At 40.4% G+C, this 13,192-nt stretch overlaps 1 protein-coding gene across 1 annotated transcript in view; it reads left to right on the top strand.

Moving 5' to 3' along the window:
• The window catches only part of HIP1R (huntingtin interacting protein 1 related), a 136,572-nt gene that overhangs the window by 85,918 nt on the left and 37,462 nt on the right, over positions 1 to 13,192 (top strand). Inside the window, exons 15-17 of the mRNA XM_073676222.1 lie at positions 7,301 to 7,389; positions 9,125 to 9,241; positions 11,912 to 12,013. Coding sequence (XP_073532323.1) covers positions 7,301 to 7,389; positions 9,125 to 9,241; positions 11,912 to 12,013 — 308 coding nt within the window. The remainder of the gene's footprint in view (positions 1 to 7,300; positions 7,390 to 9,124; positions 9,242 to 11,911; positions 12,014 to 13,192) is intronic.

Here is a 13,192-nt window from a genome sequence, read left to right as displayed (position 1 = left end):
CTGTATCCCCAACTGTCTGCTTTCATCGATTTCTATACTTCCCCAGACCATGGAGAAAAAGCTTACTAACGGACGTCATACGATGCAATATATGTCATCCTCTGAAGCCCACATGCTCCAGCTATTACTGTCACACTATCTCTATCTTCCAACTCCGTGCAGCTTCTAAGCAGGTCCAATGGCTCTAGTCTTCTGAATCTTCAACTATGGCCCTTTCCAGGAATTTTTCCCTAGAATTTCTGTGGACCGTCTTGAGGTGGACCGCACTCCCTGCTCCCTAGTTCCATAGGCAGGACGTCAAGTCACAAGATGAAATCAAAATGACCTACTTCCCCCAAAAGCAGTTTGTGAAAAGGTACACTGTCTTTTAAGGCTATCCTTTTCTGACCTGGCTTCAATTATGCTACGGAAGAAGGCTTTCAAACCCTACCAGGATATCCTGCACAAAACAAACATCCACTGCACTTTAAGTTATCCCTTTCAATTGCCTTTTTCTCATGATTGAAAACTTTACGCCTTCAACACCATGGAAGACCTGAAATTCTACTTACTAGACAAGACCCTCTTGGAGGATACAGATCTAGATTCTGAGACTCCTCTGCCTCCTCAATGTGAAAAAGTAGGCCTTGAAGCAGAGTGGGCAAGGTAAGACTGGAAAAAGGCAACATTTTCTCACATGTCTGGTAGACCATCCTCCACCATCCCAGCAAGTCTGAGGTGCAAGTTCCTGGCATTTTCATATCTGGGCAATAGCCCTGTTATTTTGTATTGAACTGATAGCTGCTCTGTTTCTTCACTCCCTTATGTGGACTTGAACTGTCATAAGACCACAAGACCCTTGTCAGATTTACCTGATCTACATCTATTCTTCAGAGTGTGGCTTCTATGTTAATAATGTTTATGCTTATTTAGCTCCCTATTGGGCTCCTCCACGGCCAGACTGTTGTGTAAATCTCTGCCACTACTTTATACCTGGACAACTACCTTACAATACAATGCTGAACTGATGGCTGACTCTTATGTGATCCCTCATTCCCTGGCGTGGACTGGGTTTGCCAGCTACCAGACTTTAAACCCCGGTTCACATTGCTACACCCCTTGTCTGATTTTACAGGATGTAATGTTCATTTTAACAACTGTTATTACCCATTAACCTTCTTATTCACAGCAGGACTTTTCTTTACGTCTCACTGAGGTCATTTTATTTAGTATTTGATTAGCCATTATTATTGATAACTGGGACTTGTGCTCATCCCATTTATGTGCACCCTTTACCATGTTTCTTATACCCACGTTGTCTTATTTACCAGTCTACTATTTATAGTATTTATGTACTGATGTCTTCCTTTATTAATACTCTTTTCTACCAACCCCCCTGTGCCTGGGGTTCAGAGCCCCCTTACTGTTTTCAAAGAGCTTGAGGGACACCCTGTGCTCGTCATGCTTAACTTTTCTAATTTCAGCCCATGTAACCCTGCCCCTCTACCCCCTCCTTTTTTTCTTTTTTTTTTTTTTAGTGTTGGCTTATGTCCCTAAATGCCTTCTAAATTCTTGCTCTCAACTCTTAATTTGATCTTCCTTAATTACTCCCCACAAAAATGGAATAAAGCATTTTTCAATTTTTATAAGTCAATACATGCTGAGATTCTCTATTTGCTTGACACCAGATTCTCTATTACTTTGTGTCCCAGATTAAGTCTGCAATTCCCATTGTTCTACTGAGTAAGCTCAGCTGAGAAAAATCTGCCATTTATTTGTACACTGTAAATAGCAGAATGTGGGCAGAAATGCAATGTAAAAGGAGCCAAATTTGCTTTCAATTTAACACGGGTTCTGTATCCTCTCCTATATCCTTGTGGAAATCTCACGGTTACCTTTTAGAGGTACCCTTATCGAGTAACTCTCAAGTCCTCTCTTGAGTCCATCTGAAAATCCGACCATACTCCACATAGTCAAAAAGTGGTAGATGAGACTAAACTTAATTTGTTTAAAGCGCACCTGTCAGCTGGATTGTGCTCAGTAAACCACATGCACCGTCAGGTGGGTGACATTACACTGATTAATATATTATCTTGGATGACGAAATCCGTCCTGTGGTTCTTGTGTAATCTTTACTTTAAGTTTGGAGATAATGATATGCTTGTGCTCCGGGGGGCGCTCTATCTGGTGCTCTGCTTACATATTCATCTGTATGCTCTTATGACAGCTCACTGATCGTTCACTGACCTGTCTCCTATTTTACATAATGAATCTAGTAGTGCTGAGCTAGGTAAAATAAACATGCGGCTTGAAATCTGCTTAGATAAGCAAAACAGTACTGATCACATAGCAATAAACCTTGCCATGGCTGAACTGTCAGCTGAACTTTCCTACTCGTATAGCTAAACTTGTTCATGTACGATCACCTATGGGCACCATCACTGCTAACCCCGAAAAATGTCAGACATGTTTTGCCAACATCTCGCAGAATTGCTTAGCAAGACCTCTGTTTTGTCCAGGTGTTGCTTCTATTTTTTTTATTTTATTTTTTTAATCTCACATTTTTCTCCCCACTCCACTATGCCCTGGAGATGTCAATCTTTATGCAGGCAGATATAACTTTATTGGAAGTTTAAGAGGCTATTAAATCTTTGAATCGTTCCAAGTCCCCAAGGCCTTATGTCTTCTCGGCTTTCTATTAAAAACTTTACTACTCTTCTCGGTCCGCATCTTGTCTGTGTCTTTTTAATGCCCTTAAATCTGAATCTACCTTGAACCTAACATCTACTTTAGCTCAAATAGCAATAGTGCTAAAGCATCTTAATCTAAATAATTTCTGCCCTATTTCACTACTAAATAGGGACATTAAGCTTTTAGGGAAAATTCTAGCCATTAGGCACAACTTGTTACTCAACTCTCTAGTACATAGAGATTGATCAAATGGGATTTATCCCACACCGTCATGGTAGTGATAATATCCGTAGAGTTAGCTACCTCACCCACCTAGCCTCTTTGTACAAGCTGTCCTCCTTGTTCCTCTCTTCCAATATTTTTAAATCTTTTGATTCTTTATTCTGGGATTACATGTACATTACCCTCCAAAAATGAGTTTTCAAAACAAACTTTTTTGTATTGGGTCTCTGCTTTTTTATTGAAATCCTACTTCACAAGTGCAGGATGCTGGTTAGATCTTTACCGTTTCCTATAGAGAAGGGAACAAGGCATGGCTGCCCCATTTCTCCCGCCCTGTTTGCGCTCTCCATAGAGCCGCTCGCAGCAGCCATAGGGGCCTGTTCAAATGTCAAGGGGATCAAGGTAGCTGGTCTAGTCCATAAATTGTCTATTTGCTGATGACATTTTGCTAACTTATACAGCACCTTTCTATTTTAAAAGCTTTTGACAAGATCTCCTGCTTGACTATTAATTCTAAATCATGGGCCCTCACTGTCTCTACACTGTGTGCAGAATTATTAGGCAAATGTGTATTTTGCTCACATGATACTTTTTATACATGTTGTCCTACTCCAAGCTGCATAGGCTTGAGAGCCACTACCAATTAAGTAAATCTGGTGATGTGCATCTCTGTAATGAGGAGGGGTGTTGACTAATGACATCTACACCCTATATAAGGTGTGCTTAATTATTAGGCAACTTCCTTTCCTTTGGCAAAATGGGTCAGAAGAGAGATTTGACGGGCTCTGAAAAGTCCAGACTTGTGGGATGTCTTGCAGAGGGATGCTGCAGTCTTGAAATTTCCAAACTTTTGAAGCGTGATCACCGAACAATCAAGCGTTTCATGGCAAATAGCCAACAGGGTCGCAAGAAGCGTGTTGGCAAAAAAAGGTGCAAAATAACTTCCCATGAATTGAGGAAAATCAAGCGAGAAGCTGCCAAGATACCATTCGCCACCAGTTTTGCCATATTTCAGAGCTGCAACGTTACTAGAGTATCAAAAAGCACAAGGTGTGCGATACTTAGGGACATGGCCAAGGTAAGGAAGGCTGAAAAACAACCACCTTTGAACAAGAAACATAAGCTAAAATGTCAAAAATGAGCCAAGAAATATCTTAAGACTGATTTTTCAAAGGTTTTATGGACTGATGAAATGAGAGTGACTCTTGATGGGCCAGATGGATGGGCCAGAGGCTGGATCAGTGAAGGGCAGAGAGCTCCACTCCGACTCAGACGCCAGAAAGGTGGAGATGGGGTACTGGTATAGGCTGGTATCATCAAAGATGAACTTGTGGAACCTTTTCGGGTTGAGGATGGAGTGAAGCTCAACTCCCAGACCTACTGCCAGTTTCTGGGAGACAACTTCCTCAAGCAGTGGTACAGGAAGAAGTCGGTATCGTTCAAGAAAAACATGATTTTCATGCAGGACAATGCTCCATCACATGCATCCAACTACTCCACAGCGTGGCTGGCCAGTAAAGGTCCAAAAGAAGAAAAAATAATGACTTTGGCCCCCTTGTTCACCTGATTTGAACCCCATGGAGAACCTGTGGTCCATCATAAAATGTGAGATCTACAGGGAGGGGAAACAGTACACCTCTCGGAACAGTGTCTGGGAGGCTGTGGTGGCTGCTGCACGCAATGTTGATCGAAAATAGATCAAGCAACTGACAGAATCTATGGATGGAAGGCTGTTGAGTGTCATCATAAAGAAAGGTGTCTATTGATCACTAATTTTTTTTGCATGTCAGAAATGTTTATTTCTAAATTTTGTGCACTGATATTGGTTTACCTGGTGAAAATAAACAAGTGAGATGGGATTATATTTGTTTTTTATTAAGTTGCCTAATAATTCTGCACAGTAATAGTTACCTGCACAAACAGATATCCTCCTAAGATGGCCAAATCTAAAAAAAAAAAACACTCCAGCTTCCAAAAATATTAAGTTTGGATTTTTGAATCTTTTGAGTTCATGGAGAACATAGTTGTTGATCAATAATAAAAATAGTCCTCTAACATACAACTTGCCTATTAATTCTGCATGCAGTGTACATCAAAGCTTGGCATTTATGCCCTACAGTATTACTTTCAATGGTCAAACACTCATCTAGACTACTTGACTTGGAAAATGTCCTTATATGAGCAGGCAGTATGAACACCTACCCACCTATGCTATGCTTCCTTTTCACATTTATGTCTAGTTGGTCCCCACTACCACTCCTTGGGTAGGCAAAATTAATGCCAGTGTTCTCTAATCTTTACCTTTTCACTACTCTGCCTTTCTCTGTACACGCATACTTATGTCTCCTGCATAAGCATTTCACCAATGTTTAGAACCTTGGATGTGCCCATAGCCATCTGTACTGTGACATTACATAGATGTGATGGTGGTCCTAAAGTCCCCAACCTTTCATGCTGCTATCAGAATTACCATAGCGTAATTCTCCACCTTACATTCAATCGCTGAAATGTCCTTGTAGATCTTTTTGCAAATTCCCAATGTTTCACCTCTGCCTGTTAACACCATTATGGACCCTTCCTGCGTACAGACCTACTACGTGGATGTGCCATTCTAGTAAGGTCTGGGATGCGGTCAAATTCGCAAACAAACTGGCATCTCCTCACCTTTTCAATCTTGTTGGGCACACCTGGCAGAGCTTCCTTGAGTAATGCATAGGTCGTAGTTTCCTCCTGCTCCATAAACTCTAACGCAATGGAATCTACATATAAAGTCCTCATGCGCTGGTATATGGTGTCTGTGCAAATAGTACACATGGTCACTGGTTCTCCTGCCAATTGTTTTTGGGGGTGAACCTCCAAAGATGATATTGCTGCACATGTGGTGGACTTGGCCGTGAGTATTTCACTACTTCTGGTTTCGAGTATACAATTTGTCACAAGCGATCCTCCATATCTCCCTTATTAGGGACCTCTGGGAAACGTTGCTGCGTCATATATTATCCATGCTCCCTTGGTCTCAGTTCGAACTTCATACTTTTCTCTTTTTAGCAGCAAAGCAAATGATGGTCTATTCTTGGGGGAAAAAAACACATCCCATTCCCATAGTTTTTAGCCAGTATAGAAAACGTCATGACCAATGAGCAACTTATAAGTGTTTTGAATGACACTCAGGCTAAATTCTACAAAATCTGTGACCTATGGATAGCATATGCCCATCCACATTTGTAAAGTAACAGTCTGTCCTTTGGTTAATTATAGACCGTAACACATCATCATATATGTATCAACTCCTGGTCTCCCCCTGACCCCCCACCCCCTTTTTTTTTTCTTTTTTTTTAAACCTGTATTTAACAATTTTTATCTTTAGCATAAAACAATTATGCAATTAATTAGCGCATATTAGGATCTTCTAAAACCTTTTTATTGCATTGGACAAAATTGTTAATCAAGAGTCTTGTCAAAGCCAAAAAGGAAAAGTCCAAGATGCAATGAATGAAATGATTCCTAAGTCATTCAATCAAACAATAAGATGATGTTGTACTGTTTCTTTCCTCCCCCCTCCATAGTATTAAGTCAACCTGGTGACAAAATCATCCGAAGGTGCCCAAATTCAGTTCATGGTCCCCTGTTTATCGTTTTTCACGCACTTTTTCCCTACCTTATCCACACCCCTCCATTTAAAACCTTTGTTTTCTTGATTTTGGTTGTCCCTTGTTTAGATCACTGTAGTGATGTTATATGACATGGTCTTCTTTTATGTTCAAGTACTTGAGTTGTATAACAAACTTTACACTTGGTTATACTGATAAAACGCACAATATTTGAATGAGAAAAACACAATTCAAATATCATTTCATTTCCCCATCCAAAAATAACTTGAAAAATAGGAATATTTGATATTGTCGTGTTCGTCAAAGTCTGATATATCAAAATATAAAATTATTTAACCCGCAAAGTACACATTGTAAAGCAAAAAAAAAAGTCAAAATGCCAAAAATTGTTTTTTGGGTTGAGACCGCTCCCACAAAAAAAAATGCAATTTAGAGTGCTCAAAACCTCATATGCACCCCAGAATGGTATTATATATATTGCACCTTCACTACTCCACATACATATTTACATATTGGGAGATACAAGTTTTGCTTAGAGTACTTATTTACTCCAGAATGCTAGTTTTACACTGTGGGTACTTTAACATTTCTTTTGGAGATGGCATACTTTTATATATGCCTGTCATTATTTGCAGGGAGTTTTTCAAAGGCAGTAATGAGAGATGTTACCCACTCAGTTAGAATAAAACATGTCTTAAATGCAGAGCAGATGTTTCTGCAGTTTATGTTGTGGTAAAACGATTTTGATGCTGAGACCATACACACTGCACTGCAATTTTTCCCTCTTCTGCTTTCAGAAAAAGTTCAAGCAACAGAAGTGCGATACAATAAACTGAAAGGAAAACACAATGAGCTCATCAATGTTCATGCAGGACTCCTGAGAAAGGTATCTGAATGTAATATTTTACAACCTGCTAGCCCCCCAATGAAGGCTTTCTTTATTCTGGCAGATTTGCTTGATATAAATATTTTTTTAATTTTAAGCAATTAACATTCATTGATCCCTTTTGTCGCTTGTTTTTCATGCTTTTACAATTTATTTTTCACACGTCTTTAATAAAATGCTGCAACTTTGCATTTTTTTTTATGATGGGGACTAAAAGAAAATCTGTTAGCTGAGAGCCTGGTTCCCGTGATGTCACTCACTGGGCTGTTTGGTTTTTGTTTCAATACAATCAGTGTTTTATCAGCACAAGATTATCTTTACAGGACTAGGTGTCAAATACCTCCTGGTGCAATCAGTGGAGTGGGTGATACAGGGCTCAACATTCTGAGCTCTGCTGGATTTGAATTTAAGAAAAATGTGGTTCAATCACAACTGATGCATCACTGGAATCAGGGTCTCTGCCCCTTCATCATGTCGTCAGATTGCATTGCAAAAACCTGCTGAAAGATTTATTTATTTTAAGTTAAGTACACATTTTTCAACTATTAAGCTTTATTCACACATCAGTATTTTTGACCCGTATTTCATCAGTATTTTTAGATCAAAGCCAGAAGTGTTTCCTAAACACAGAACAGGTGTCAATCTTTCAATTATAGTATTTGTAAGTTGCACTCCTGGTTTTGGCATAAAAACACTAATGCAAAGTACTGACATGTGAATGAGGCCTCATACTGTCCTCCTGAAATCTCCCAATGTCTTAAAATCTCCCAATGTCTTAAAGTGTTTAGGCCATTTTCACGATTTGCTGAAAATTTTGCAGACAGAAGCCACATGTTCAAACTTCATTGCGGCTTTGCCCTTCTCCAGTAAAAAGCATTGGATAGGGTGCAATCTGCAACTAAAATCTGCACAAAAACCCAAGAATGAGCATACTGCAGATTTGAAATCTGTATTTTTTTTCCACAACATGTGAATGAGATTTTGGAATACCCATTTATTTGTATTGTACTGTAAATTGCTGCAGATTTGTGGTGCTGAATCTGCACCACAAACCCAGGAGACGTCAGCGATGTGTGAACTTGGCCTAAGTGTTAGTTTAGATACATATAGCTTTATTGGAACCTTTGTTCCTCCTTTCTCCTCTGTGCCATGCCAAACTCTAGAGATTGTGGGAGCTATCAAGAGGAAGGATGGTGAGGGCACTCAGGAGGATTTTTTTTTTTCTTTTTTACTACTGTCAATTCCCATAATGCCTTCAATATGCCTTTTTATCATCGATCCTTCCACAGCTGCCTCATTGCTGTCTCCTTCTCCTCTGCTACTGTCATAGATCCATCTGCAGAGTCTGTGTTTCTGCACACATATATCCTCCAGTGGAAGCATCAATGGATAGACAACCACTGAGCTGCTCGAAAGAAAGTTCTAATTGAGAAAATTATTACTTTCTGGTCCGGAATAATTTACTTGGCACCTCTGCAAGTCTGTAAAGCTGTAGTTTAGCTAGGTGTGGAGAGGAGAAGCTAGATGTCCTGGCAGTGGTTTAGCAGCATTTTACAATGAAACCTAATGCTACTCAAAGAAAGCGTCACATTCCGAGCTCAGAATGGTTCTGACGTCACTTCACGATCTGCATAAGGGAGTTTTGTAGGGTTATTAGTGACAACAGGTCTAATGATATTAAATTATATTGAACTTGGCTGTGTCATCATTTTTTTTTTTTTTTTTTTTTATACAGAACGCTGACACCGCCAAGCAGCTTACTGTGTCGCAGCAGAACCAAGAGGAAGTGGCACGTATCAAGGAACAGCTGGAGTTTCAGATGGATCAAGTGAAGCGGGAGTCGGAAATAAAGGTTAATTGAAACATTTGCATTTTTAAAGACCTTAGGCGCCATCTTTCCCACAAATGTGCTAAATGGTATTCATCGCAAGTCAGAAGCACAGCTCTTGAATGTGTGACACTGTAAACTGTGTGCCTCGACAGTGCATTAGCTTGCTTTCCCAGAAATAAATGAAGTGGGCAATATACCGTAATACAAGAAAATGATGTAAGGCCAAACTACTATGCATATAGCACAATAATAAATGCACAGAATTACAATTAAGCACAATTACCAAACTAATGCATTTACAGCACAACCAATATTATTAATATATTGTAATTTATTGATACTTCATCTGTGCACTAAATGTATTTTACTAATGGTCACAATTATGTATTCAGCTATGAGGGAAGCTTTATATCATATACCTTATATACTCGTATAAGTCGAGTTACCTAATTTTACCCCAAAAAAACTGGGAAAACGTATTGACTCAAGTATAAGCCTAGGGTGGGAAATTCAGCTGCTACTGGTAAATTTACCCATCCAGGTACGCATTGCTCCCTCATCCCCAATCCTGGTATGCATTGCCCCCCCCCCCTCATCCCCCAATCCTGGTATGCATGGGCCCCCCCTCATCACCGCACACGTAAAAAAATAAACACTTGTACTCACCTCTGCTCCAGTGCTGTGTAATGTTCTCCTGCAGCAGCTCATGTCAGCATCTGAGCAGCGCATGGCGTCACAGCCACGCGCTCTCAGCCGCTGATGTGAGCTCTGGCATATTCACTCTTCTCCATGCAGGGACTATGTGCGTGGAGAGGAGTGAATATGCATTCTCTTTAGTAGCGGGCACGGTCAGCAGCTCCTCTGTGCCCACTGCTAATGAGAATGAATATTCATTCTTCTCTACGCCCATGGGAGTGGAGAAGAGGGAATATTCATTTTCCCTTAGCAGCGGGCACTCGTGGTAGCTGCAGCAGCGGCTACTGCGTGTGCCCCCGCTCCTCCTCAGCCGCCGCAACTTCTTCCCCCCCCTCACCCTGCCCACACTATCCACCGACGGAATTTCTATATACTCTGGTCTATATCGGAGTATAAGCTGAGGGGGGCTTTTTTGAGCACAGAAAATGTGCTGAAAAACTCTGCTTATACTCGAGTATATACGGTAGGTTACATGATAGGATATGTTCTGTACAGTCGCTATTGAAGATGGTCTTTTTTGAAGGATTTTAAAAGGAATTTGTTGCCAGGTTTGACTTGGGCCTCACAACAACTCTAAACTGATCAGTGAATGTGGTGTGGTTTTATTCTATGGTACAGTAAAGCTGTAGATCCAAAGTTCTGTTTTTGTTATCCTATTGTGCCTTATTACTCTGATGAAGCCCGTAAGGGTGAAACATGTTGGGGAGGCTCTTTCTCTATTTTTATAGCGCCTTGTTTGCTGGTCATTAGCGAGTAAAAAATAGGATACAATCTCTGATGGTTAGATAATGGGCGGCAGTCCTTTTGCACTGTGCTAGTTATACATCGTAAGGCTATTGGAGTTGTACACCTATGCAGCTACAAATAGAACTGTTCATATGCATATTACAATTGAATGACTCCATTAACGTAGCAGTTTGACCACTTGGCATACGTTTAAACATGGGTAGAAGCAATAAGGAACAGTGTAATTTTAATGCACACTTTAACATATGATTTGCACTTGTTACTCATATAGTATTTTTAATTTAACTATTGCGTTAAGTTTTATTTTATATTTTTTTAAATTGGATTTTTTGGACTTTGGCTATTGGATTTGACATATGTGGCTTCATGCTCAAGATCATCCTTTTACATGGACCAACCAGCAGAGGTAAACCTGTGCTGATTGTTTAATAGCCTAGTTACACTGGCGGACTGCAGTGACCGATGCCCCGTGCACATAGGCTGCCATGGCTCTCAGCAGTGCGAGTCCTGCTTATACAGGGAGAGACCACCAAGAATGATGATCTTTTGCTCTGCGGAGAAGATATTTTACCTGATGAATGAGCGTTTTGCTGTTTCTTAAGAACACTCATTCACAATGATCTTTCAGTGTTAATGCCGCTTAAGGCACATTTGTTTCTACAATCCACCCGCGCTTCCACTCCTACCTAGGTTAAAGTTATGTAATGACAATATAAAAAAAACTTGACTGATGGTTTTCACAGACAGCATAATATACTGTGGTGTGTTTTCTGGGTTTGTTTTTTTTCTTATCAAATATGTTAAAGGTCAGTGGGTAAGACTTACTGAAGCTATGACCATTTCTTTTTGAATTGCACAAAATATGGGGGAATGACTAGCACCAAACGTATGAAGTGTGTTTGCCACTGTTTTAGTTTAGAAAAGTTCTGGGAGTAATGCATATGAGCAAAGTGGCCAACTTTTAAACATTTTGATAATTTGATGGAATTTGCACAATGTAACTTAACGCCACAATTCCTGCATCTTGCCATGTTATTTGTAAATCTATTAGTGTATGTGGCACAAAGTATATTCGAAAGTTACATGAATTTCATTACATGGTTCTTAAGCATTATTAACGCTTAATTTTAAAACCCCTTTAAATGCAGAGTTCTTCTTTTGATGGATGTATACCGAGACCTCTCAAACTATTGATTTTTATTTCTTGTGTGATTTCTCATCTTATTATTACACTATTAATACTTTTAGTTGGAAGATCACACGTTTCAGATTGAACAGCTAAAAACTGAAGTAGAATCCAAAAAAGATGAATTGATTCGTTTGCAACAGTCTTTAGCCAATACTGAACAGGTACGTACTGGGATAGTCATTGTAATGAGTCCTAATGTTGCATATGATAAAGTTTCAAAACCAGAGCGTTAGATCTGACTCCTCTTGGATTGGGCTCTGGTAACAGTTATTGGTCTGATTAATTGAGGGGTTGTTGCCTCACTGCCATCTTACCACAGAAGGGAAAAATAGTTTTTGGGGTTTTTTTTTTAGGCCAGAAGACGATGATTATCTCTCAGTCACATAATTGGTACAGTGGTGTTTGGGGGATGTAATTGTGTTATCAGCATCCTGCATACAATCGCCATGTGTTTAAAAATAATTGAATCAGCCAGAAGTAGCCTTCCCTGGTCCCAGCGCTGTGATTCTGCTGCTGCTCCAGTGATCCTTTACCTGATATATAGCACTTACAGTCACATCAACAGCACTGCCGCAAATCCGAGGCTCTGCCTATATAAACGGCACAAGCTGCTGAGGCCAGTGATTGCCTGCAGCGCTGTTTTTTTGATGTGTGGGTTTTTTTTTAATACAGCAGGCTGTAGGGAAGTCAGCCAGGACAATCAACCATAAATTTAATGTTCGGGCTTCCTATGTTGGTGATTAACAAAAGGCTTCTAGAAAACTGTAATAAAAAGGTATTTTTTTATCCTATTTGCTGGTCTACATTCTGCTTCCTTTGGGCAAGACTTAAAGGGTTATTCCCAACATTCAAAGTAATCGGCTCTCCATACAGGATAGGCGATAACTTTCTGATCGCTGGGGATTTGACTGCTTGGAACTCCACCGACTCTTAGAAGGGGGCTCTGAAATGCCCCTTCACAATGGAGCACCGGCTGCATATGTGCCACCACTCCAATCCACTCACTAATCATGGGGCTGCTTGAGAAAGTGGAGCACTGTTCTCCTAAACAATAAATGGGGCATTTTAGAGCCTCGTTTTTTGTGGTAGTCCCTATGGACGGACCCTCAGCAGAGCTCTGTCTGTCCACGTGCATGTAGCAGAGCTCTGTCTGTCCACGTGCATGTAGCAGAGCTCTGTCTGTCCACGTGCATGTAGCAGAGCTCTGTCTGTCCACGTGCATGTAGCAGAGCTCTGTCTGTCCACGTGCATGTAGCAGAGCTCTGTCTGTCCACGTGCATGTAGCAGAGCTCTGTCTGTCCACGTGCATGTAGCAGAGCTCTGTCTGTCCACGTGCATGT

Source organism: Phyllobates terribilis, unplaced genomic scaffold, assembly GCF_046119375.1.
Source record: "Phyllobates terribilis strain yellow unplaced genomic scaffold, ASM4611937v1 Scaffold_1__5_contigs__length_1240528914, whole genome shotgun sequence".
In the NCBI taxonomy this organism is placed as follows: Eukaryota; Metazoa; Chordata; class Amphibia; order Anura; family Dendrobatidae; genus Phyllobates; species Phyllobates terribilis.
The sequence above is the reverse complement of the archived record's forward strand: the minus strand, read 5'-3'. Positions and strand labels throughout refer to the sequence as shown.